A 26,918-nucleotide genomic window follows, 5' to 3' on the forward strand; every position below is an offset into this window, starting at 1 on the left:
ACATGCATGGACAGAAAGGCAGTTTTCAACTCCTTTCCCTTTGCATATTTGCATGTCTGTGTGAGTGTGTGTGTGCGTGTGCATGGATGTGTGTGTGTGTGTGTGTGTGTGTGTGGGTGCGTGGGTGTGTCTCTGTGTGTGTATGTGTATGTGTGTGTGTGTGTGTACGTGTGGGTGTGTCTGTGTGTATGTGTATGTGTGTGTGTGTGTGTGTGTGCGTGTGCATGTTTGTGTGTGGGTGCGTGCATGTGAGTGCATGTGTATGAGTGTATGTGTATGTGTGCAGATGCATTTGGGGGTGATATTCCTAAGTGCTGGCAGTGGCTCATTAGCGAGGTCAGAGCCCTCATTTACCGAGCTCCAGCTCCTCCTCTGCTTTGGACTCTCAGCCTCTTAACGCTGAATTATTAACACGCAAGTGAATAATTCAGCAGTACTGGGCTTAATTATGCAGATAAAATGTATATCCATGTACATGTATATTTATGATAATACAGACTGTGGCTATATCAGTACAGCCACACATTAATCTAATATGAGTGCCTGTTTCATTTATATGTATTCAGAGGTATAAGCCTTGATTCCATGCAGTGCTCGAAATAGAACAACATATAGAGTGGATGGGAACTAAATTGTATTGCAAATAAGTATGACTGACACTGGTAGTCATATGTGGGTAAATGCTTTAAGTGAAAAACAAAGGATTACAACATATTTGACACATATAATCTTTCCAAAAAAGTGCTGAAAATAACACTTTTTGTAAATGGGCCTTCATAACAACGACATAACTCCTTCATAAGCACTACATAAACATTCATAAATTCTTTTGTAAGAAACCAAAAATATGCTTGTTTTATGTTGTCCTCACTGATGCAGCAAGTAAACATTGCCACAACATACCAGGTGACACATACTGTACTATGTGCCTATTTCTGGTAGCTGACATAAGCATTTATGAACATTCTATATAGTAGGTGCAGCAGATGCTGCTGTATATAGTGCTTTTCAATGCGTTATTTGGTTCTTATGAATGAACGCAGTTGTTATTATGATGAGACAGAATGATACAACAGAACTTCACAGGGTTTAAAAAAAAAAATAATGAATACACAAAATACAAGAATTTACTTTCTCCCATATTGTGATGTCATTTAGGTCAATTTTCAGTTCATGTTGAATCAGTCCTGCACATTTTGTTATTGATGTCCATGAAATAAAAATATTAAAAAGTGCTTAAGAATACAGGAATTGTTGTTTAATGTGTCAAGGTAAGACCATAAGAATATGTAATAAGAGAGTTTGTGATGAAGAATACAGTAAGAAAACATGCAGTGAAACAGATGGATGTGCTGGTGTGTGTGTGTGTGTGTTGACAATAGCGTAGCCTATAGTACATATCTCTCATCTTCCCCATTAATTCTTATGGTATTAAATGGATTGTTACAGTATCTATTCCAAGAGGATGTAACACTACACCTTGCAATGCAGCCCCTCTAATTTGCATAAATTCTTATGGGAGAAAATTCCCTTCTGTATGTCATTTCATACTATGTCCTCATTTTTTTTCACATAACAGCAATGTGTAATGCAGGAGCCCCTGCATTCCACAATTCCAGAATCAGTGGTCAAGAGATAACTACAGAATTAACCTCAAGACTACATGAGTTGTAACCCAGAAACTGTTGACAGGAGAGATAACACACCCAATGTTCCTGTAACATCTGGCTGAGGTTTACATTGCTATAGAGATGAGGTGTTGTTGCATCAAGGAGTTAAAGTGACTGGACACATAAGCAATGGTAAACATAGTCTTCTTTGGAGAACAATATCTTGCACAATAGAAAATCTATGCTAACCTAATGGTGTAGCATGTTCCTCTGAACGGCTGTGGAATAGCTAGCGTTGGATTACACAGCCTGCCCAGAGATAATGCTCTGCCAGTGCCCATAAAGCCCCTGCCACTAAGCTACCCCAGAGCCCCGCTGATCGTGTGGTAAAACAAATACAAACAAACAAATGGCTGGCTTGCATAAGCAGATAATCTCTCTGACACACAGGGGCTATCTGACATACAGAGGTAAGCAGTCTTGTCACCTCGATAAATGAGAAACGCAGAAATGGACAAGGCCATGGTTATAATCATCTGCTCAACAGACCGGTGTGAACAACGGGCCACAATACATGGGCCTGACAGCACCCGAGGAATAGGACTGAGTGTTCCAAAGTGGACACTCCCCTTAGGATCTTTCAACCAGTCCTGAGCCTAAGATGTGACTAGGCTTCTCTGTGTGTGCTCTCTACTTCACAGACTGCACAGATGTCTGGGTAAAAATATATGTATCACTGTCAAGGGAGCAATGCATCGTGTCAGGTGTGATTGATGGTGGAGTAATTAACTGCTAATTAACCAGACACGCCTTAATGTGCTATTACCTCCAACACACACAGACCCCTCCCTTTTTACTGACACGCATCTCTGTTCAGTAGCTGGTCACAGACAAAGAGCTGCTATAGGGGAAAAAAGGGGAGGAAAGAAAGAAAGAAAGAAAAAAGAAAGAGAGTTTACAGACTGGAATTTCCACCTGGGAGATACAGTACAAACCTGTTCATACAGTACAAACGCAGACAGCCTATTCCATCTTCAACGTGCTGCACCAATGAGTGTACTATAACTTAGGTCAGAGGCCGTGATGGGGGGCTCAAATGAAGGGGTTGTGTTGGACCAGCTGTTTCTCCAGCATTTTAATTAGGTGTAATATGGCAAGCAGGCAGGGACTAGAATACAGGAAGACCCATCAACAGAAGCCATGACAACCAACTGCCCCTCTTCTCTGTGCCCATAGCCTAGCTAATACTCAATGGAGTCTTCTGTTTCTTTGTGTCAGAAGAAGCAAGGACATTTACAGGAACATTAAGGGAATGTTATGGGTTGGCCGCAGGGGGAGCCTGCTAGGCTCGGGTGACCATCTGGGTATGACAGAGGAAGCATGTAGATAAACCATAACACACATATGCACCCACAATGCCCCTCCCGATTATCAGAGAGAAAGATCATCATCTAGGAAAATATATCGAGGGCAAAATAGAATGCCATGTGCCATGTCGGTTATTCAAAACCACAAGCACGCATGCTACAAACAAATTTTAAAACATTTATGCTTGGTTAATTTGTTTTTCATATTCTTAGAATCAAGCTCCCACTTGGCCATTTCGAAGTAATACACCCCTCTGAGGTACTGTGCTCCATCCAGTAAAATTCATTTGAATTCTAATCCACATGCAGCATTAGAGTAGCAATGGTTTTCCTTTAATTTAGTACTAAGGTACTAATTATTCACAAGAGATACTTACACATGGAAGGGAAGAGGTACCATCAGCACTGAGGCACTGGTTAAAAAAAGGTTAGTTTCCGGCTTTTAAAATGTGAAAAGTTAAGAAGGCAGGATGTGGGGTGGAGAGAGAAAGAGAGGAAAGGCTGTGCCAGCACTGCCCTTTGAAGGAGGTGGAGACAGAGATGAGCTGCACTTCACAGCCAAATGTGAAAAACATAAAATCATCTGAAAAATATACTTCCCTCAACCTTTCAACCATTTCTGCCCATTTTAAAATGATCCACCTCACCAAGAAATAATAAAACTACTCCTGGGGGAGAGAGCGAAGTGCTCTATACTTATGGCACAGTTTCTTGCTGGCTGCGACAGTCTGAGGGACAGCGAGTGATGGAAAACACAACTATAACACCACACCCACCCACATGCAAACAATACGAACACGCACACACCAGAGAGTAAACCAGTGCTTGAAACATTCTCAGAAAAAAAGACATTAAAAAGTGCCTATAAAGGTACAAACGCTTGTCACTAGGATGCTATCCTATAGGTACATAAAATGGTTCCCCAAGCCAGCAATGAATATTAATTTCTACTTATTAGTACCAAAACATAAAATGATTGTAGTACACTTGGGAAATTAAGTTCCTTAAAGAACAAAAATCTACCTCCACTGTACATTTATTTCTGAGAAGGTAGAGTTATCCTTCCAAGTTCAGTACAACAGGTATGAATGAAAATGAGCTTGAAAGCAATCATGGAACTCATTCTCAACTAATGAGCCACATCTCTGCTCTAAACAATGAGACAATGACTATTAGTAAAAGTCAGTTTGGCATAAGAAGAGTATAATTGTAGCTGATGTATTCAGACATTTACAAACCTTAGACTAAAGGAGAGTTGGTGATATCACAGCACTGATCTCCCACCTGATTGCGTCCCTTTGCCATTGCTGTCCTAGTTATGTTTACAGTGTGTGTGGGTGTGTGTGTAAAAGACCACTAGAGTACCAGATGAACTTAGGTGACTGCAGTCCTGTTTCCCCCTTGTCTGTTTCAGTGATAGTATAACAGACATATTCATGCCATGCTCTGTTGGTACTGTTGGCTGAGGGCAAGGTCTCACCTTTAACTATGGGTTAACTCAGAGCTCTGAAAGGCACAAACAACACACAGAGAATGCATTCCCTTCAATGAAGGGAAAAAATGACACTCCTTTCTGAAAATCAATTACAAAGCTTTGTACAAATATTTATTTTATACAAACATTTATGTTATGGATTTGAAACATTTCCTACAATACAATGTCAATGTCGGGTAAAAAAAAAAAACTGGTCGACATGTAGGAGAGGGATGTTGACAGAACCATTTACATAAATACAGTGTAGAGTCAGAGGCACATATTCACATTGTGTGAGAAGTACATACATACAACTATTTTCCGTAAAAATTCAAACCGCAATATGTATTTAAAAAAACAAGTTTGTTCTTTTAAGAATAATAAAAAACTTTTGAACATCGATAGACAATATATAAATTTATTTTCAAATGTAAATGTAAAAAATGACGGGGTCCTTCTTTAAAACATCATCATTTATGAATATGTACACATTCCTGAATGATGACAGCAAATCAAAATGGTCTACCCATGCTGATCACAATTCCACCAAACGATCTACTTAGGGCAATACCAATTCAAACATGTAATACCAGATGAATCTGCTAGATGGTGCTATTAACCATTTTGTTGTTTGTATTTGACTGTACTGGATGGTATTAGCAGGGCTCTCACATTTTCTGTATTACAGTATTAGACACGTTTCTTTAAACGTTGTTCTCAATATTCCTGGTGAAATTTTTCTGGCCAAATCATGAACATGGAGTATTTGAAAACAAACAAAGAAAGCAGCTTTAGAGAATATGTCACAGGTGTATTCCTTGCGCTGTAACCCAGGCTCCTATTCATTTCACCAGGCCAGTGTTTATTAACCGTGAGCGGCTCTAAAATAGCCACCTGATAATGACCCTCCTTTCATTCCCACCTTTCATCACAGCAGCCAACCTCTAAAAATATCGCCCCCCTCCCTGACTGAAGTTCTTACATGTATATGAACGACTCCATGGCGAAATGGTAACCACAGTATTTCAGAACTGGCTTTGCATTTCATTTTAACTTTGTATTTCTTCCTGGAAGACGAGTAAATGTGGATGTATGCCTGTCGGAAACTGTACAGCAGTACAGAGCACAACAATGGACCATATCTGAATAAACAGCCAGGTCAAAACACAATGCTAAAAAATAAAGGATAACTTCAGCTCAGACACCCCACAAAGCCACACATTATATGGTCAGATTGTTCATACAATAGTTTTTCAGAGGGTGGGGTTGTTTAAAAAATTTATTGTAGTCAACAATTACTACAGATCTCGGTTAATATCTGGGTCAGACTTGCTTCTCAGTACTTCTACAACAGTAACTTGGGGGAAAAAAATAATTTTTATTGATTCGGATTCACCTTCAGAACAGGTGTATAATTTGCATTTTAAATAAAAGTAATAATACCAAAAAAATAAAAAAGGGCATATATAGAATCACTGAACTACGCAATGCATTGTTTCTCAGCCTTCTTCGTGAAACCCTTAAGAAGGGTGTCAATCACATGTTCGCATTGACTCAATGATTAAACCAATCACAGAACAAGCGATTTGTGATTGGTTCTTACAGGATAGTGACCGAGAGCAGAAGGTAACTCCACCCATTATGGGGTTCATTGCTGCAGGTAAGCAGGAAAACCCAAGTGTTCCTGAGGCCCAGGGTCCCCAGCTCCAGTATGTCGGCATTTGGCATAGGAATACAGGCATGGAAGCAGAGGACACTAGCTGTTAAATGCCGATGTTTACATTTAAAAGACAAAATGTACATTTGTTAAGCTTGAATTTAAATACTGCTACAGGTTCACAACAAAGACAGCCCTGACAATGTCACACACGTCCTGCATGGCCATGGGCACTTCTTCATGCTCTGGTCACCGATGGCAACACATGGGGACTAGTGGAACACAGCACGAGGATATCATGTGATAATCATCAATTCAAATAATCCAAAATCAATCCAAATTCTTCACCATATTACACACACACACACATTTATGTGTGTGGGCTTATATAAATAATACCTGCAAATCAATTTTGGACACAAATATGAATCCATTATGAGTCCCGCTGAGAGATGTTCCCCCGCAGTGCATCACCCTTCTGGTAAATCCTTTTAACAGGACAGGGAAACGGATCTCTTGAGCTTCTGGGAGTCCGCTCTGTAAACTTTTACATTAAGATGCCCAACATGGCTTCAGGCGGACTGTTACTTTCCAGAAGAATCACTCTGCTTGTGTTCAGGGCTTGCCCGAGCCTGAACTCCAGAACTAATAGCAGGACTATCACCTTTCCCTCTTTCACATCAGAATGTTACAGAAAACCTGTGGAAATGCTGTGTCTTTGTTGGCTACTTCATCAAAATGAAGGATAATTTTACATCTGGGACGACAAGCATAGGAGGAAACGTGTCTGGTCTCTCAGGCCCTACTGGTTCAAACCCAGATAGCAAAGTGTGAAGTGTCTTTAAAGGAGAAACACTAACTTTAATTAACTGGTCTTGCAATATGATGACATCAATTGTAAAGCGCTTTGGATAAAAGCGCTATATAAATGCAGTCCATTTACCATCCATTTACATCTGGTAACAGCAAAACAGGAACAGGAAAAATATGTGTTCAATGTGTCCTCTTCAGTGTCCAACTAACATGGTCAGAAACTCCAGATAGACAAAGTAGAAAATGAAAGTATTAAAGGAGAAACTTTATATACATTTATATTTACACTGAGTCATATACAATATGTTTGTACATATATGTATAAATATATGTATATATATATATATACAAACGCATATACATACCTTAAGTTCACTCTTGGTAAAAATGTCAACTCTTGTATGAAAAAAAAATAAAAATTAAAAATGCACCTGAACAGTTGTCTAAGTGAAGGTAGTAGCCAAAATCAGCAGTTCAATCAGACACGCTGCCTGCGCCCGGCAGAACCAGTTGCCATAACAACCCCAGGATAACCACACAAGAAGGTTGTCTCAGCTATAACACCAAACGCAGGAAATCGGATCATTTCTACATGCAAGGAAGAACTTAGGGGGAAAATGGCATGTTTAAGAGCTTCTGTTAAGCCTTAGAACATAAAATGTAATAATAATAATAATAACAATAATAATAATAATAATTCTCATGTAAAAACCCCCTTCTCCTCTCCAGTTCCTTGTTTGTCAGCTGTCTTTAGTGGTCCTTCAGACTGGCATCCATGCCAACTGCTGTGCCACCTGCTGCTCTTCAGATAGTCAGGTTAGCCCACTGTTCTGTAGATGCTGGGACAGGCAGGTTACACAGACACAGACACACACACACACACACACTCACTGTGGGATCGAGGTCTTGTTCAGCACATGCACAGATGTGTCCTCCCATCTCCTGATGCAGCTTCAATCCGTTAACTTCTTTCTTCTTTGTCCCACTCTCTTTCCATAAAAGCAATAACGAAAAATATATATATATTCAACTATGATATTGAGATTACAGCAATAAAATAAAAAAATGTAGAAAAAGGAAAGGGCAATCCTCTAAACGGATGTCTCCGACTGCAGCCGCAGGACGAACTTGTGCGACTTGGGGTCGATGAACTCCTCGGACAGCTGGATGTAGGGGATGCGCTTGGTGGTCACCACCAGGCTGAAGTCTATGCACTTGAGCAGGAAGGTGGATCCCTCCTTCAGGCCGCTGGTGACCGCGTCCTCGCTGACCAGCGTCCAGTGCCGGGCCAGCCAGCGCTCCCTCCCGTACTGCAGCGTAGGCCCGGGAGTCAGGTAGCTCTCCAGGAAGGCCTTGGAAACGCACAGGCCAAAAATTACAGACGCGCATACAGCACAGACCACAGGTTACACACACACACCCGAATTATACACCGCAAATTACAGGCGCGCAGCACATTACAGACAAAGACGTTGACACAAGGAAATTACAGACATGCAGACATAGACACAGACAAATTACAAACAAACACATACAGACACACAAACAATTTACAGAAAGTATACAGAGCCTGAAAAAACAGACGCATGAGGACATTAGGGCTGGGCGATATGGACAAAATCAAATATCACAATATTTTTGACCAAATACCTCGATATCAATATTGTGATGATATTGTGGGGATGACTACTGGTACTTTCACAAAATTACACAATGAGAATTTTGATAAATAATCATCAGTAATGCCTATGTAATAACTAAGTGGGTGAAGGCAAATAAAAGAACAGCTAGAACAGTCAGGTAAGTTCAATAAATTACATCAGTTTACTGTAATACTGCCTTTAAAACCAGGAAAAGACAACACGTATGCCACATCACGATATTACGATATACAAAACCCCAGACGATATGTAGTCTCATATCACGATATCGATATGATATGGATATATTGCCCAGCCCTAGAGGACATACACATGGAAAGCACAGAATCAACAATAAAAGCAGGCTGAGGTGAAAGCACACGGCTCTCCGGGAGCACCATTGGCCAGCCCCGGAGGCCACAGGCTCTGTGACAGGCTACCTTGGGCGTCATGTTGTTGGTGATGCAGAAGGCCAGGTGCTGCTGGATGCTCTCCATGCTGTGGCAGTGCTGCTGCCTGGTGGTGCGGAGGTATTTCTGCAGCGCGCGGGCCATGGAGGGGAAGATGGCCTGGGCGGCCTCCCGCGGGTCCATCACCTCCCCAGGAGTCTTCTTCTGCTCCTCCTCCTGCATCCTCTTAATGTGGGTGAAGGCCTCCTCCACCGCCACCACAAGCCTAGGCAGAACACACTGACACTGTACACCATATACACTACCAGAAAAAATACTGCTGTTGTTACTACTGCTACAACTTATTTATTTTTAATATATCAGGGCTTTTGCAGGGTCATTGGACAGGACAGTACAGACAGATGGGAAGAATGGGGAGTGAGAGACGAAGAGTGTATCAGACCAGAGAGTCGTGCTTTAGCCAGATCCCGAGATACGTGGCCAACTTGAAAGTATGTAATCGAAAACAGTTCAAAAGAGCTCCACTCCTTTAGCGCTTTCCCAGAATGCACTGCTTTGCTGACTGTGTTCCTCCTAACTGATAAAGCGTGATGATCAAATCTCAGGGGGGCCAGCCACACCTGGAGGACTGAGGAGGGAAAAGAAGTGTTGGACGTCACGTGTTAGTCTGCACAGCCGAATCTACACCGCTGCAGTGGGACAGGGCAGTATGCATGCGGAAAAATTAAAAACGGGCACAAACTGGTAAAGATATATTAGGGCGATCAAACTGTTACTAATGTTAAATCCATGACATGTTTTATTGAGCATACCACACTCTTATTATTATTCACTAAGGCCCTCATTTCCCATAATGACCTAGTAAGATGCTCTGGACTTCAGCGTCTGCCAAGTGAATTAATGCAAATGAAAAAAACCTTAACTGGGAATCTGAATACAAATACAAATGCAAATTAAAAACTGAAGCTAAATGTGACCGCACACCCTTTCGATCGCCGAGCTGCCGATGCATCATCAGAAAAGTCAATTCGGTTTAATTCAATATTAATTCAAAGTTGATTTGGAGGCATGACCGCACATAACGATGAGAACGTGCATAAGACTTAAGCCTGATTTACACTTCGCCGCACACCCTTGTGACAAGTGTCGCGCACCTCCAGAATTTTGTTAGGTCGCAGAACTTCATACTTTGTCGCGCAGTGCTGATTGGTCGGCCAGATGGAACGCTGAAATTTATTGTCATGGATGTGTGTTATTTCACCGAGCGCTGCCATGTTTTCAGAAATGTAACTTAAAACTGTCAAACAAACTGGCAGGATTTCAGCGCACTGTCACTCATCAGAGACATCCGCAGAAGCATGAATGCGAAATGGAGTACGACACTTTTCGTTATCTAAATTAGGCTGTGGCCTCCTCCCTCACCTGGCCCTGCGCTTGCGGACGCGCCGCTCGTGGTCCGCCTCCTCGTAGTAGAGCTCGTTGTGGCTGGAGTCCCTGCGTCGGGCCGCCGCCGCGATCATGGCCCGCGACTGGCCCGTTCCGTTGTTCCCGGGGCCTGAGAGAGAGAGAGCGGCATTATGGGAAGCGAGTCAGAGCTGGGAGCATGGCCGCATAGGCCCGTGCGAACACGGCACCCACAGCCAGTGCGCTGCTTTGGCATTTGGGGCTGGCACCCAACCTCAGGACACAAGGGCACGTCCGTGGCACTCCGTCAAGCAAGGTAAGCCTGCGGTCGTTTCAGTGGGTATGAATGCTTCACATTTACAGCCGCCTTGTGATGAACTCTGTGATGTCCTCCAGTTCGTACAGTGACTAATGATTGCTCGCATCCAAATAACACAGTTGGCTGTAATCTAGAGGTTTTTTCACAAGTTTCTTCAGTGTCCTGAAGTCCCCCCCTTCCTGCTAATTGGTCTCTTTGATTGATTTCAACTGCCCCCTCTTCTAATAAGTCCAGGCCAGGCCAAGCACCCTTTGTCCCTGAGACCCTGCACACTTAAACCTGTGGTTTGCTCCAGCTGTTGTGCCTTGTGAATGATCAGTCCTGACAAAACGAGGGCGCATGGTTTCTGTTACTGAACACAGGAAGAAACGATAAAAGTGAGGAAAAGCAGAGGACGACAGACTGTTCCATTTCCCCATTAGGGGGTTGGCTCTGTCAAGACAGAACTACTACCAGCGTACCCTGCTCTATAGGTAACCAACAGTAATGCATAAGATCATTTAAAAAAATGATAATATAATACATAAATAACTCAGGTCACGCAATATAAAATATCATCCAATCCGTGCAATGAGTGCTGATTCCAACCTCTCTATTATCTACCCAGAATCTAATTTGATTTCTTTGGAATTGTGAATGCAACGTGTTCTTAACAGTGACAACACAGTAATACCTGCGATTCTGCAAGTACATTTCTGAGAATCCTCATTTCAGTTTTCTGACCCCACTGAGCCCCCTTTTGATTGAAATCATTCTCAGAGTTCTGCTGCTTCCAGGGCCTTATGTCCCTCACGCCAGACCAGGAATCCAACTTTACAATGCAGGATTATCAACATTCCCTCTTAATGACAGGCTCTGGGATGTCTGTTGAAGCTCATTTGGATATAGGCTGGGGGGTAGGGGGGCAGGGGACAAGGAGAGTGAATAATTCACCCCCCCCCACACCACCACTCACCATTACAGCTTATTTCCACATGCCCACCCACATGTCCATCTCATCAGTGATCACCAGAGGCCCATAATCAAGGTCTGGATTGCACTAGTATTAATAATAATAATTTCAAATACCAGTATTCTCTTATCCAAACACACTCACACACACACGTGTGTGTGTGCATGTATGTGTGGACACGCGTGGACACAAATACTATGTGCATTTATTTATAACTGAACAAATCCTTGTATCGGGGATTAAACCAGGTCAAATTTCAGATTAAACTGTAATCACAATTTGCTAACTTGTGTAGCAAACTGTAGCCACCATCACAGCACACTGAAGGATGATACGCTGCTACAACAACAAACTGTGTGCTTTAACGCAATGGCACACAAAATGGGAAAGGGCTTAGGGTGCTTATGGGAGAGGCTTAGGGGTGTTATAGGAGGGGTTTCAGTTGGGTCAACTTGACACATGAAGAAAGCTATTTACTGTATAATACACTTCTCATTGATGTCATGGCAAATTAAACAATGTGGTAGTTAAAGTGTAGACACAGTTATATGTCAAATTCCTGATATACTGGACAAATACAAGCTTCATGAGTGGGTTTTACAGTATTTTTGAATACAATACATCTGATAACTTCTGCATTTGACTGTGCTGGATTTGACACAAATATGTCTGAGAAGAACAAAGAATGTATTGCAAATAAGAGCAGCCATCAAAACTACAATCAGGGCTCACTGGTTAAACGCATACGGCTGTACAGTCATAGACTGAGAATGGGTTTAGAGGGGTAGCATTTCCAGAGGATATGTCATCACGTCCAGGAAGAGCCCCAGGTGTTCTACATACCACCGCCCGGTATGTACGGCGGGCGGTATAGGGTGATCCATGACACATTTAGTCTCACGGGTGCCTCTCACTCTCTCTTTCTCGCTCTGTCTCTCTCTTTCTCTCGCTCTCTCAGCCCTGTGAGACTCTGAAACGGAGTGCATGAGTGGGCGGCGAGGTATCGATTCAACCGCAGTCCAGACGCTGCATCGCAATCCAGTCCGAGTGGCACGAGGGAGAGGAGAGTGGCCCTTGAGACCGAGTATTTTCTAGTTCATCGTGCGGCCAAGTCACTCAGTGTCAATTAGGACACCTGAGGTATTGAGTGAGAAATTAATCACACACACTCACTCAGAGGAAAAGGACCTGCGAGAGGGGGGAGAAACCATCATGACCACCGGTACTCAGTATGCACCTTCTGGAGGAGGGGAGGATTCGTATACTGTTTGAGAGCTGGCAACCCTATGGACTGCACCACGTGGACTCCCTTAATGGGGTATTTTTAGGATGGCCAATGGCGGTCATCAAAGCTCGGAATGCATTATGGGACATTTCATAAACCTTGAGCTGCACTGCCATGCCATGCCGTTACTGCTTCTCAAATCCAACCATTGGAACACAAATGAAATCTTGAGCTTACACTCCATCAAAATGATGACAGGCGGCAGGCACTACTGACAACCGAAGAGGACTTTTATGTCCCTTTTTTCCCCCTCCATTTCGTCCCAAATTTGGGCTGACCAATCGCATTCAGCGGCTCTGCAGCAGATGTGGAAAAGTGTAGACACGTACGTACTGTCGCCATCTGCTCTCTCTCACACCGCACAGACATGAGTCAGAGGAAGACACCTCATGTGTAGCGTTAGCACACAGAGGATGGGGCACGATGAGAAGACATCACAGCTGCCAGAACTCAGAACCCCTCCCATTCCAGCCCAACGCAAGAGCCAATCACACATGGCCCTGCGGGGCTGCTAGCCACAGACTGCAGTAGCATGCTGAAGCACTCTGACTTCTAGTTTAGCTCTTGTTTCTCAGTGATTATTGTTCATGCTTTGGCAATATGCAGCTACTGTATTTCATGGCCAGTAAAGCGCTTGAACTGAACTGAAATTGCTCATAGACAGATGCACAAATGATGGAAACGCACGGAAGATGGAAGTCAGTGACACACGCACTCAAAGAGGGAAAAAGGGGAGGAGCCTCCCCTGGGGGTTTAGCACGGTGGCCTTTCATAAACGACACGTACTTCCCGAAAAGCCCCTCTGGGAAATCTCCAAATGAATTTCCATGAAAACAAAAATGGGAGAGGAACAGGAGCCAACTACCCTGCAGCGGGAACAATAAAGTGTGATCCACCATGAACCACTGCAATATGGAAATGTGGAAATTCATATATTCAGAATCTTCAATTATTAAACAGAATCTTCACCCGCCTTAACCCCTCCCCCATCTACAGAGATCTTAAAACTTTCTGAGACAAAATCCCCGAGGAGTTCAACTGCTCTGAATAGGAGCCCACAGACTTTGCCATGAATTAATGATGGACCTGACTCCAACATCCCCGAATGTAATCGTGCCCTATTCTCTGCACCTTGCTGCCCTGACCTCCCTCCAACAGTCCCCGACTGTTCACCAGGGAGCTGGGGGACAAAGACCCAGTTGTTGCAGCCATCAAGATGCTCAACCAAGGTTCTTCTGGGTCTGGTAGTCCCCTTTCCATGCTGTTGTCATGCACTGAATCCTGGGAAGGCTCCAATTACCTTGGACCTTTTTTTTAGCTCCTAATTACCAATGCAGATTAACACACCTTAAGCACACTCCTGTTTTTAACAACTAACGAACCCGCAACATTATTGTGGCTGCCTGCTGCTTTTTTAGGAGACAAACTTTCCCCTGTTCCTCATCCTCCTCCTCTACTTCAGCCATTGGCCACGCCCAGCTGCCAGCTGAGGCCAACACTCACAGTAGCTGCATTTCACAGCTGAAGGGTTTCTAAAAATCAATCTCAACCCCCGTTTAAACAGTGCAGAGCACACCCGGGACAGATGTGAGACGGTAAACGGCAGTAAAGCTGTTGGCAAAGGCCATGGTATGACAAAGAAGGTCAAAATGACAAACAACAAGATCCAGTGCCAAAAGCCTCTTTGTCACAAAAAAAAAAAATCTGAAATTAAATTGAAATGGTTTGGCTTGTCTGTCTGATTCGGAGAGCGCAGATGAGCACACGTTCTCTGAAGCGCATCCAGCCAGCTACTGCTGTTTTTCCCACCGCCTGGTCCAGTGTCTGGCGCAGGCAGACGCCAGGCGCCCAACCACCGTAGAACAGCAGCTTAACAGGGTTACCAACCCAGCAGCCCCTTCATGATTGGTCAGAATCAGTCACATGACAGAGGCACTCTCCCATCACTACAAATCAGTCAATATTACCAGAGTGGGAAAGACTGAACGGAAAACAGTTCAGTGTAAAATTAACTTTTAACTCCAACAGAGGATATATTGCCCCTGTTGGACTCATAAAAACACTGTTAGAGCTGATTTAATACTAGCTGTTCTGTTGTGTGGTTGGATCAATAAAACAGTCCCTGGCCAAAACAGGTCAGTGGGAGTGACCCACCATCTTCCCGTCTCTCTCTCTACCCCCTGACCCCCCGGGCAGTGGTCAGCTGGGCTCACCATCCACGTTGTAGACCTTGAGGCCAGCCAGGTGTTTAGCGGCGCGGGATTTGGAGGCGGTCAGCAGGGCGGGGTTATGGACAGGGAAGTCCCGGTAGTAGTTCTCTAAGATGGTCAGGGCAGCTCTCTGGATACTGGAGGGACAGAAAGACACATTGGCATGTTATTCATTAACAGCACTTTACTCATGACATCATCCTGAACAAAATGAGTGTTATTAATTTTATTAGCATTATCTATCCATCCATTATCTATACCCGCTTATCCTGAGCAGGGTCGCGGGGGGTGCTGGAGCCTAGCCCAGTGTGCATTGGGCCAGAGGCAGGAATACACACTGGACAGGCCACCAATCCATCATAGGGCATATTAGCATTATATGTTTACCATTTTATTATGAGGTAGTAACCATAAACACCATCACCATCACCATAAACACCACATTAAACATCACGCTAATGCGCCCATGACAGGCTAGTCTTCTCTCTCTGACACTTTAAGTGGATCCTAACGGAAATCAATGGGAAGGTAAGGCCACAAATGATAGATGTACCTGGAGGGGACTGAGCATGCTGCATCCCCAGGATCACAGCACAGAGGGGTGCCATAGTGGGGAACTGTACCCCCAGCTGCACGGGGGGGATCTGTATACAGTTTGAGAGCTGCAACCCTATGGACTGCGTCATGCAGTCTCCCTTAATGGGGGATTTTTAGGAAGGCCGATGATGGTCATCAAAGCTCAGAATGCATTCTGGGACAGGAATCTATTAGCATTGAGTAAACCGTAAATGAACTGAAAACGCATGAGGCACTACAGCACGTGTGCCTTTTAAAAGATCCTGATGGGAGATGGTAACTGCGTACTGCCTGCAAAGCTGGGACACGGATTCTACAGACCCAGTGGCTAACTTCCCCACTGCTGAAGCCCAGACATTCCAAAGCCACGCATCATTAAGGGCGTGACCAATGATAATACCTCGGAAATGGAAGCCAATATCCGATGAGCTAGAAGAATCTGTACTATACACAGATAATGATACATTACGCAGTATACAATTATACAGTTCATTTACTAATCCTTAGGCTTGCAACATGATCAATGTCTATTTCAACAAAATTTATTAAACAATTTCAAATAAAGTATAGTTCTCTGCAAACAATTTAACCTGGATAAAAAATAAATTTAAAGTTAAGAGACAACATGGCAAATATATTTTTGGGTGGACTACTCCTTTAAGAAGGTGTGTGGCAAGAAAGGCATCATAAAGCATGGATCTGAGGTGACAGAGACCTGGGGTGCATTCCAAACACTTTATTTTTGACATCCTTGCTTCCTTTTCTTGCCTCTTTTCCTTGTATGGACGGCCAAACAGGTTTAAAAAAAATAAAAATAAAAAAATAAAAAGAAAGTGAAACTGGCATCTGGAATCACGCATTGTCAACGTGGGTGCATTCCAAGTGCTTATTTTATTTGTCCTTTGTCTCCAAGGTCCTTGACTGACCTGGAAATCATTTGAGGTGCAATCTTTGAGGATATTCCAACCTGTTAAATGCTCCATCAAGGAGCTAGGAGCTAGGAGGAGCCAGAAGAATTCTCGAGCAAGGAAACACAAGTGCGACTTTTGCGTATTTAACATATTTTTGACCCTTGTGGCCTTCCATACTAGGAAAGGAGACAAGAAAAGGAGAAAACAATAAGTGCCCCTGGTCTCTCCCTTTCACATTCCAATGACAGTGCACACAGGAAGCCATACCGCTAATTCAAAACGCAGCTCTAATCTAACTGTCACCAGTGGCACGTGCTCCCTGGGAGCATGTGACTCCCATTACCACAGGCCAGAGTACTGACGCTTGTGCCCCTGCCAGAACGATGAAAAGGAAGAAAAGCAGGCCTAAGGACGAAGCTTCATACAGGAAGATCCTGCACACGACTGTTCTGCATGCCTTTGAGAAGATGCCCAATCCAGGGTTGATACAAATCCAAACAAACACAGCAATGCACAAACACATTGCCACAAAGCACTACAGAGCCTACATTTTGGGCTCACGTGAGGGCAGACTTAGACACAGGGTTGAGACACATTCCACTGAGCTCATAAAAAAACAATTCCCACAGAAGTGACCCATGAGGATCAAAAGTAGCCCCACTAAATCCCTGCATTACTGTGGCCTGAGTCAAATACAGTTCCTAACCGAATGTGGGAGTCATGCATTCATAAATGTGTGTGAGTGTGTGTGTGACTATACGCATGCATGTGGATGTTAGTGTCTTGTGTGTGTGAGATCTAATCGTGAGAGCGCATGGGTGCGTACAAGGCTAAGAACAGCTTTTGGCAGAATTTATTACCTGTTCTTTACCCTTTCTGAAGGGACGAAAGCAGAGACACACAGACAAGCACTCACACACATATATTCACACACACAAACACGTGTACTGCCCCAAAGCTAAACACCAACTGTAAGATGGAGCATTGATGCAATCTAACCCATCTCTGATAAGATTTATCAATTTACAGCCCGATAAATCTGATGAGATTTATTCATTTCTAACGGCTTTGCTGTGTCAGGATCTGCTTGACGAAAGATTAAATAACTGAAAAAAAAACATAGGAGCAAATGAAATGTAGATGAGCCGACTCCCTGTGATGACTTGCCTAAAGGGAATTACGGGTTATCAGGACCTAGCAGGCTGGAAGAGTTCAACCTTCACATCTGTGGCCCTCTATGCTGTAGCTGTTCTGTGTTGGTTCAGAGACGGGTGTGTTCAGCTATAGCAGTGATAAACTTTGCACTATTAAACCCGGCACCTGCACACAGCAAGGGCCCACAGCTACCAGAATTACCCTAACATGACCCTCCATGCAAGCCTAGGGCCCACAGCCGTCGAAATATCTACAACTAAACATACCGTGGAAGTCTGGCATCGCCAGCTACTGGAATTACCGTGACACGGCAGACCAGACCCGCTCGTCAGTCAGCCAGATGGAAACCTAGCATCCCCACGATGACAGATAACCCAGAAACCCCAAGGTGCCACACTTCTGCACTTCACAGTCACCATCTCACGTTCTTCAAACCTGGGTCCACCGCGTCGAACGCGCGACCTCCGTTTGAACTCCACTAACACCAATCACACACGCCGCCGACTCATTACGGTCTCAGAGGAAAAGCAGAGGCGGCACAACCCTCAGGAGACTTCTGAAAAGACAGCTGTAACCTGCCTCCAGGGAGAAGGAGGGACTTTGCATATTAGAAAGGTATTTTAAGATGAGATTCTTCAGCCTAGCAATTTCATTTCATAAACACCTTCAAAAAAATTTGAAGATGATTTGGGTCATTTAAATCACCGTCTGTCATCACCTTCTGAATGATTAAATTAGCTTATCCCTTTAAAACAGTCTCACCCACCAGACTCCCCCACACACTCTTTCTCTGATCTGCTCCCTCACCTGAGCTGTATCTCTCCTGAGCTGTCCCAGGTTATAATGATGTACCTCACCTGAGCTGTCCCAGGTTATAATGATGTACCTCACCTGAGCTGTCCCAGGTTATAGTAGCATGTCTCACCTGAGCTGTCCCAGGTTATAAAGCTGTATCTCACCTGAGCTGTCCCAGGTTATAGTAGCATGTCTCACCTGAGCTGTCCCAGGTTATAGTAGCATGTCTCACCTGAGCTGTCCCAGGTTATAAAGCTGTATCTCACCTGAGCTGTCCCAGGTTATAAAGCTGTATCTCACCTGAGCTGTCCCAGGTTATAAAGCTGTACCTCACCTGAGCTGTCCCAGGTTATAATGCTGTACCTCACCTGAGCTGTCCCAGGTTATAAAGCTGTATCTCACCTGAGCTGTCCCAGGTTATAAAGCTGTATCTCAACTGAGCTGTCCCAGGTTATAAAGCTGTATCTCACCTGAGCTGTCCCAGGTTATAAAGCTGTATCTCACCTGAGCTGTCCCAGGTTACAAAGCTGTATCTCAACTGAGCTGTCCCAGGTTACAAAGCTGTATCTCACCTGAGCTGTCCCAGGTTATAGTAGCATGTCTCACCTGAGCTGTCCCAGGTTATAAAGCTGTATCTCACCTGAGCTGTCCCAGGTTATAGTAGCATGTCTCACCTGAGCTGTCCCAGGTTATAAAGCTGTATCTCACCTGAGCTGTCCCAGGTTATAAAGCTGTATCTCACCTGAGCTGTCCCAGGTTATAAAGCTGTATCTCACCTGAGCTGTCCCAGGTTATAAAGCTGTATCTCACCTGAGCTGTCCCAGGTTATAATGCTGCACCTCGCCTGAGCTGTCCCAGGTTATAATGATGTCCCTCACCTGAGCTGTCCCAGGTTATAAAGCTGTATCTCACCTGAGCTGTCCCAGGTTATAAAGCTGTATCTCACCTGAGCTGTCCCAGGTTATAAAGCTGTATCTCACCTGAGCTGTCCCAGGTTATAATGCTGTACCTCACCTGAGCTGTCCCAGGTTATAATGCTGTACCTCACCTGAGCTGTCCCAGGTTATAAAGCTGTATCTCACCTGAGCTGTCCCAGGTTATAAAGCTGTATCTCACCTGAGCTGTCCCAGGTTATAGTGGCGTGTCTCTCCGTCGGTGGAGCGCGTGACACACACAGAGAAGCAGGGCTGCAGCTGTCTGAGCTCCAGGAGCACGATGGCCAGGTAGTGAATGAACAGCAGAGCGTCCACCAGCGACACGGCGTACTGCACTATGCCCTGATAGTTCTTATCCTGAGAGAGAGAGAGAGAGAGAGCATTAATGCAGACACAAACACACGTACATGTGCACACACACACACACACACGCACGTGCACACATGCTCACACACGCATACACAAGCATACAAACGCACACACGCTCACACCCCTACAAACCCCCCCCGCAGGACCCAGCGAGCCGCCCCAGGCACCTGCGTGTCCAGGATGCGCACGCCGTAGAAGAGCCAGTAGGAGACGACGAAGAGCAGCACCAGCACCATGAGCAGCGCCCGGAGGACGAAGACGCGCGGCAGGCCGGCGCGGGGCCGCCGCAGGAACAACGCCCAGACGCCGATGAGGAGGATGAGCAGCTTGAAGGCCACGGAGATGAAGAGGCCCTCGCAGGCCGTCCCGCAGGGCTCCAGCTGCTCGGGCCAGAGCGCGTGCGGCAGCGCCAGGAAGGCCAGCGGCGTCAGCAGCACCAGCAGGCCCAGCGCCGCCGCCGCCGCCGGGCCCAGGTAGCGCCGGCAGCCCCGCCCCACGCCGTCCTCCGGCTCCTTGCCGACGCGCACGATGTCCTCCTGCGACAGGCTGTGCTCCGACGTGCCCGTCACCGCCGTCGTCGTCTCGCCCCAGTTGTCGTCCTGAGAGGCGGTCGGACAGACGGACAGACAGACAGACACAATGTCAATGCCTGGAAAAGACTGAAACTAAGTCCAGAGAAGCAGACAGACAGAAAAACGGACGGACGGACAGACAGACACAATGTCAATGCCTGGAAAAGACTAAAACTAAGTCCAGAGAAGCAGACAGACAGACAGACAAATGGACAGATAGACAGACAGACAGTGAGACTGGTAGATGGAAAAAGACAGGAACACAGACAGACAAGCAGATATAGGGTACACAGAATGCAAATAAATTTCAAAGTTGGATTGACATTGTCTGATATTGTCTGGACAGCCTCAGAAGCTTACGATGCTGGGGTGGAGGGGGTTGATCATTATTCACGAGAGTTAAACCGGCCCTGTCAATAATGATCAACACCCCCCCCCCCCCAACCCCCTCAGCATGGAAAAGTGCTCGGGGTCAGATTAAAAAGCCTTAGTGGATTAATGCATCTAGAGATATTTCACAGCTTTTATTGTTGTCTGCATATTTGTTTATTTACTCACTTACTTACTGACTTTGAACCCAGCATCATCCCCTTTCAAAATTCTAACCATGTTCTCTTCATGTTCAGTCAGTGAAATTACTTTTTCTTTTCTTGGGTGGGTGGGGTGGAATTTGTGATGGAGGCCTGAATTGTTCTGATCCACGATCCAAGCTGCGGAATAAGTTCTAAAAACTCTCGGGGGTAGGAATATTTGAAAAAGAAAATAAACATATTTGAGATACTAAATGCTTAACATCCCGGTGGTTGCCTGGCTGACTGGCTGCCTGCCTGCTCGCTCGCTTGCCTGCTCGCTTGCTGGCATACGTCTTTGTCTGTTTTCAGCCGCATTGCAATGAGGTAAACACAGGAGGGGAGACGGGGAGGAAAACCAGTCAGCGAAGCGCTCAGTGTTCAACACTTACCCGTCAGCTCAAATGAACCAAAGCCCTAAAATCTGCCCAATGCTCACCGGCTTAATAGCCGTACTGCACGGTCAGGATGCATTCGAAGGCAAATTTATATTTATATACAAAGCTATATTTTTTTTTTAAATGATAAAAAGGTCAATTCATATTTTGCCTGGCTGCTGAAAGTAAACCTTTGAAAAACTGCAACACATTGTACGCTCTGATTGTCCTATGCCTGTGTGTGAATGTACACTTTGGGCCCCCAATGGGGTAATCAGGGGGTTAAAGGTCAATGTCCTAGTATCCATCACAGCCACTGCCATGCATTCAGGAAGCTTGAGGGAAAAATCAGCCCCTTTCTCTGGCTCAGCTCATTTCCGCTCTATTGTTCCAGCGCTGATGAAGTGTTTCAGGGAAGCGGGGATGTTATCTTTACATCAAGCTGGCGTGAGAAAGTTCTGCCTGCTCCTGAAGAAAACGGCTCGGGCGAGGGAGCGCTAGCCATCGGCCGATTCGGGAAGGGACAGCTTGCGCGCAAGAGAGAGGGGAGAAAGGAGAGAGGGGAGAAGACAAAAAAGAAACCGCTGAAACGGGCGCTAGATTCCCTGACGTCCGCGCGACGAGACGCGCCGACGAGAAAGCTACGCGCAGGCCGCGGCGGCTCCTCAAACCGCTAACGCTGCTGACGAGGCGCTTCCAACGCGGCCCGTCCTCCCCAGAGAAAACGCCCAGAGCTGGGGGACGCGGCTGAGGGGGGAGGGGGGAGGGGCAAGGGGGATGGTGGACCCACGTGCCGCATGCTCGAAAAGAAGAGGGCGTCGCCGGGAGGGCAATTTCCAAGCCCATCTCGGCCGAAAGGACAAAACGGCCCCCGGCGGAGCGGAAACAGCCTTCGTAACTGCGGGGCGGTGAACGAGCACGTGCGAAACAGAAATAACAACGCGGCGTCCGTCCCCGCCTACATTTCCCAGAGTGCCGGAGGGTGTGGCCAGGCTGACCCCTTCGTCCGCCCCGTGGCTGAGGACCCAGCCGTAACCAGGCCAGAAACTCCGCAACCGGGCCTGTGTGGTTACATAACCGAAAGGTCATTCTCTCCCCTGCTATCTTTATTAAGGTCGACTTGAATAACATGCACGGATGAAGACCTGAATAAAACAAATAGCCGTATCACTAATGTTAGCGCAAAGATCACAACAAAATGAATGCCTGGTAGCCATGATTAAAACTTCACATATATTCTCTTAATGCTCTTTGGATCAAATGATAACAGCACTATCGCTTCTAAAACTATTCATGAATAAATGAACAAATAAATGAATGACTATAACAGTCAGACGGATAGATTAAAGACAGAGGAATGAAAGACTGGTAGACAGATTAATTTCAAGAAGACTGGCATATAGATAAAAGACAGAGACAGACTGATAGATGGACACATGAGAGATTAGACAGATTAAAGGCAGAGAGTGATAAATGGATGACAGATGGATCGTCTGATAGGTAATTAGAGGGATGACTAATCGACACAAATAAATGAGGGAAAGACTGATAGACAAATGCACAAACGACAGATAGACAGGCTGATAAATAAAAGAAGGACAGCAAATGGACAGGCTAATAGATAGTTAAATGAAGGACAGACAGACAGACTGATAAGCAGACAGACAGATCAATGACATCCTCACTCCTCACTCAAATAGTTGATCATGTTGCAGAAGCGTAGAGGAGCGTACATCTTCTCCAAAAAGTCCCTTCCTCCACTACGCACCAATCATTGAGCTGAGTGCCCACTGTGGGCAGGACCCTAACAGACATAACCCCTCTGCCCACCCCCACCACCCTCTCCTCCTCTTCTAAACGACTACAGCCATCCATCATCCATCAGAGAACACTGTCACATGGAGCTTTGAAAAATGAAGCAGCCGAGGGCAAGAGCAATCTAACACACACCAAGAGTCATCTTCACCACAGGACTAGGTTGGTTGGTCCCAACTCATTTTGGTCCAATCAGGAAGGGAATTTTAATTCAATGCATGAATTGAAAAATGCCACCAAAGAATTTCTACACTTACGTATTGAATTTCACTTTCCTGAAATGGCTGAATTTAAACCGACCAAGTCAACTTCCTACTTTCTGCTCCTAAAAGGATAGTTCACTTTATGGAGTACTTCATATTATTTCAGACAGTGTATGTCTTCTATTTGCATAGGCAGTTTTCATGTACATTGAAAGATATTTTAGATACTTACTGACAATCTGGCAACTTTGCAATAGTGGGAATCAAGGCATTCAAGGGTTCCTGGTCTAAAGCAATAAAATACTCAATGAACTCCAAAGTAGTTTTCACTGTGATGTTTTGCCATCAGAGGTGGTATGTATCAATATTATACTTGCCCATAATTAGAAAATATACTTGGAAATTAATTTTTAGTCTTATTTTCGGTTGAAAGTATTTCCAATGGCCATGCAAACTGTGCTCAAAGAAACAGTGGCACAACTTCCAACATCAGCATCAGCATGTGTACTTAGGACTGAAGAGCTTGTGCTGCTTGAGAACTATGACCCTAACCCTAACCCTATAGAAAGAAGAGCAACACATGCCCTGTGGGGGCGTGGCCTCCAGCAGCAGGAAAGACAGGCGGTTGGGTCCGTCTGCTCCCGGGCTTCAGGGACGAGCAGGAATGAGCACTCGGACACCCCACAATCGAGAGGCCCTTCAGAAGGCCTGAGTGGGGAGAAGGAATTGTGATTCTTTCAGGTTGCGCTCCACGGGCGCCTGCGCTCTCTAGGTGTCGGGCCTGCCACGGAGAGAAAGCCGGGCGCTCGAGGCGGACACTCAATGCACGGACGTGCACCGTGGTCACCTGGGGGGTCTAAAAAACCAGCACGCGGCCTAATCTCCGCCTGACTCACACTCATCAGACAAATTAGGTGAAGAGAGAGAGAGAGAGAGCGAGAGCTATTTTTAAATCAGTGTCAGCCCCACCCCCTGCCAAACATTTAACGGTGTCCTGAGGTGAACCCGTGTCCTCGAACGTAATCCGCACACACGGCTGTGAACTGGAGCCCCTCCAGAGTGGAAGCACAAAGCGGCGCGCTCCTGAACCCCGTGTCATCTGAGAACGCGAGACGAAGGCTGCAGGAAAGGCAGCAGACTAAAGGTGCGTCAACAGGCGTGGGATCGGCCCACTGGATCTGCTGCGCTCCACCCTCTTCCACTTCCGTTACATTCAGAACACGAACGCCAAGAGCGGCAGAAGGTCCCGCTCGACGGCTGAACTCGGGCCTTCATGGCTGGAATACAAAACACCTGCGCCTGCTCGATACCTCCAATACGTACTCTACCCCAGGTCCTGTGGGCCGCAGGTATCTGATCCAACCATGCACTACACGACACATTGCTTTACCTCATTGGTTCAGGAGGAAAGCTCATTAGTGAAATCAGGTGATGTAGGAGACGGTTTGGGTAAAATATCTGCAGAAACTGTCCCCCGCAGTGCCTGGAGTTGAATAGCCCTGCTCCCATGCAACAGAAACACCCCAGCAGCCCGATGCAGAAAATACACTGCTGCACCTGCTCACAACCTCTAATCCAACAGATACGTACCCACACTCAAAACTCTTGCAGACTCCTGAAGTAGAAGCCCATTTTTGCACTCTACCCACTTTACACAAGTCATGCTAAGCACACCACGCTAAATCCCAGCTTTCCGCGCGCCTGTGCTGTTTACCTGCACAGCCAGACAGAGATTTACACACTGGCAAGCAAACGGGGGGCTTCTTTCAGAAACGAGAGGTTCCCAGTGATACACAGTGATACCGTCGAGCTGAGAGAGGAATCCTAATTAAAGACAGACGGAGGGAGGGAAAGGAAGCGAGAGAGAAGGACGAGGGAGCAGGAGAAGACATGAAAGAAAGGGAAGAGAGTTTTTCTGGACCTGTCATCTTAATTAGAGTCAAAGAAAGAGAACAGGAGGGAGATAGGAATGGAGGGGGAGAACAGAGGGAGACAGAGAGGGAGGGAGCTGCAGAGGGAAAGGAGAAGTGCAGCTAAATGGATGGATTTATAGTAAATGGGCTCATTAAAGCACTCCAACTCTCCATGCCACTGTAACCAGACCACGCTCACGGGAGAAGACTGATCTGACATTAGCAGCCAAAACCGGACAGAATGAGCTTTCATTCATCATTTCAAGAAAGCTCAGCCGTAGACACACAGCGGCCAACGAAAGGGCAATCTATTGGCTGCACAAGCTCACACATCCTTAAAACCTCTTACATCCAATCATTTTCAATTACTTTAAGTGCTTCATTCTCACAGATTAACTTCACATTAATCAGAGCCTCAGACCACACACTGCCAGACTCTTTGCACACGACCCAGGAGAATGTATAATCGACACTGTAATGAAGGAAAAAACGAAAATCTCTCTTGGATTTATAACGTCACAGGCTCAGTTGCAGATTTCAACATGTCTGGTCTAATTAACGTCTAGAGATATGAACATCAGTCTGTCAAGCAGAATGGCAAAAGATCAGAGTGTAAACTATGACTGCAGGCAACGGCAATTTACCATGCACTCAGATTAACTTCCCTCTTTGACTCCAATATCCCACAATGCAACATTGACACTCATGTCTTACTCACCGAGGATCCAACAATCTGCTATTTACCAGAAAAGTCAACAAAAAGCTCTGCTTTGCTGCACCAATTAGAATGAGGAAGACCAGACCCCCATATTCTCAGTTAAGACTGTAGAAGTGACCAATCACAAAGACAGGTCAAATTTTAATCAAATGTAATCACATGTCAATTATATGCAGTCATAGTTTTTCTAATTGAGTGAGCCAACTTCATACAGCCCCTTAAAACCATCCTACTTTGAACACCCTAAAAGAAAATGGAAGACTAAAAGGACAAACTTCTGGGTAGGGCGGTAGGACACAGGTTATAGAGTGAGGATAAATGAATTGTCAAACCAGCTGCCATTGTATCCTATAAATGGCTTTTAGAACAAGGCAAAGGCACTCAATGGCAGGAAGTGCTTTTTTTCCCTGAAGGGTTAATGTCATGACATAACCACTCCATCACTCATACACTGTATATCTCACACACATACACACACACACTCACACACACACACACACACGAAATCAGTAGATTTCATTAGCTGCGGGAATGGGCTCATGCTGGATGGATGGTGCTGTGAAATTTGAACAGACTGTGAGGAGACTCATACGCCTCAGTCCTGCTCAACCTCCCCACAACCTCAGCACAAAATCCCAAAAAAAAACCTCCTTCTAGCCGACTGACAACCAACCCGCAATCTCCCCACAATCCCCTCACAAGGGAGAGAGAGTATGAAAGACTGTGTGTGGAGATATGAGTGTGTGTGTCCACGCGTGCAAGCGCGTGCATGCGTGTGTGAGAGAGAGCTTTCGTGAGTACAGTATGCGTGTGGATATTAAAATGTGTGAGTGCGCCTGTAAAGAGAGATAGAGGATGAGCGGGTGTAA

At 45.4% G+C, this 26,918-nt stretch overlaps 1 protein-coding gene across 4 annotated transcripts in view; it reads right to left on the bottom strand.

Annotated features, from left to right (window-relative positions):
* Window positions 1-7,026: 7,026 nt before the first annotated feature.
* Window positions 7,027-26,918, bottom strand: part of LOC135250897 (vang-like protein 1) — a 55,657-nt gene continuing 35,765 nt past the window's right edge. For all 4 annotated transcript variants that reach the window (XM_064327696.1, XM_064327697.1, XM_064327695.1 and 1 more), the window contains 6 exons: window positions 20,050-20,481; window positions 19,695-19,870; window positions 15,145-15,278; window positions 10,394-10,526; window positions 9,002-9,236; window positions 7,027-8,273 (listed from right to left, as the gene is read on the bottom strand). In XM_064327696.1, the coding sequence (XP_064183766.1) occupies window positions 8,013-8,273; window positions 9,002-9,236; window positions 10,394-10,526; window positions 15,145-15,278; window positions 19,695-19,870; window positions 20,050-20,481 (1,371 nt within the window). In that variant the 3' untranslated portion in view covers window positions 7,027-8,012. The remainder of the gene's footprint in view (window positions 8,274-9,001; window positions 9,237-10,393; window positions 10,527-15,144; window positions 15,279-19,694; window positions 19,871-20,049; window positions 20,482-26,918) is intronic.

Source organism: Anguilla rostrata, chromosome 3 (genome assembly GCF_018555375.3).
Source record: "Anguilla rostrata isolate EN2019 chromosome 3, ASM1855537v3, whole genome shotgun sequence".
NCBI classification, from domain to species: Eukaryota; Metazoa; Chordata; class Actinopteri; order Anguilliformes; family Anguillidae; genus Anguilla; species Anguilla rostrata.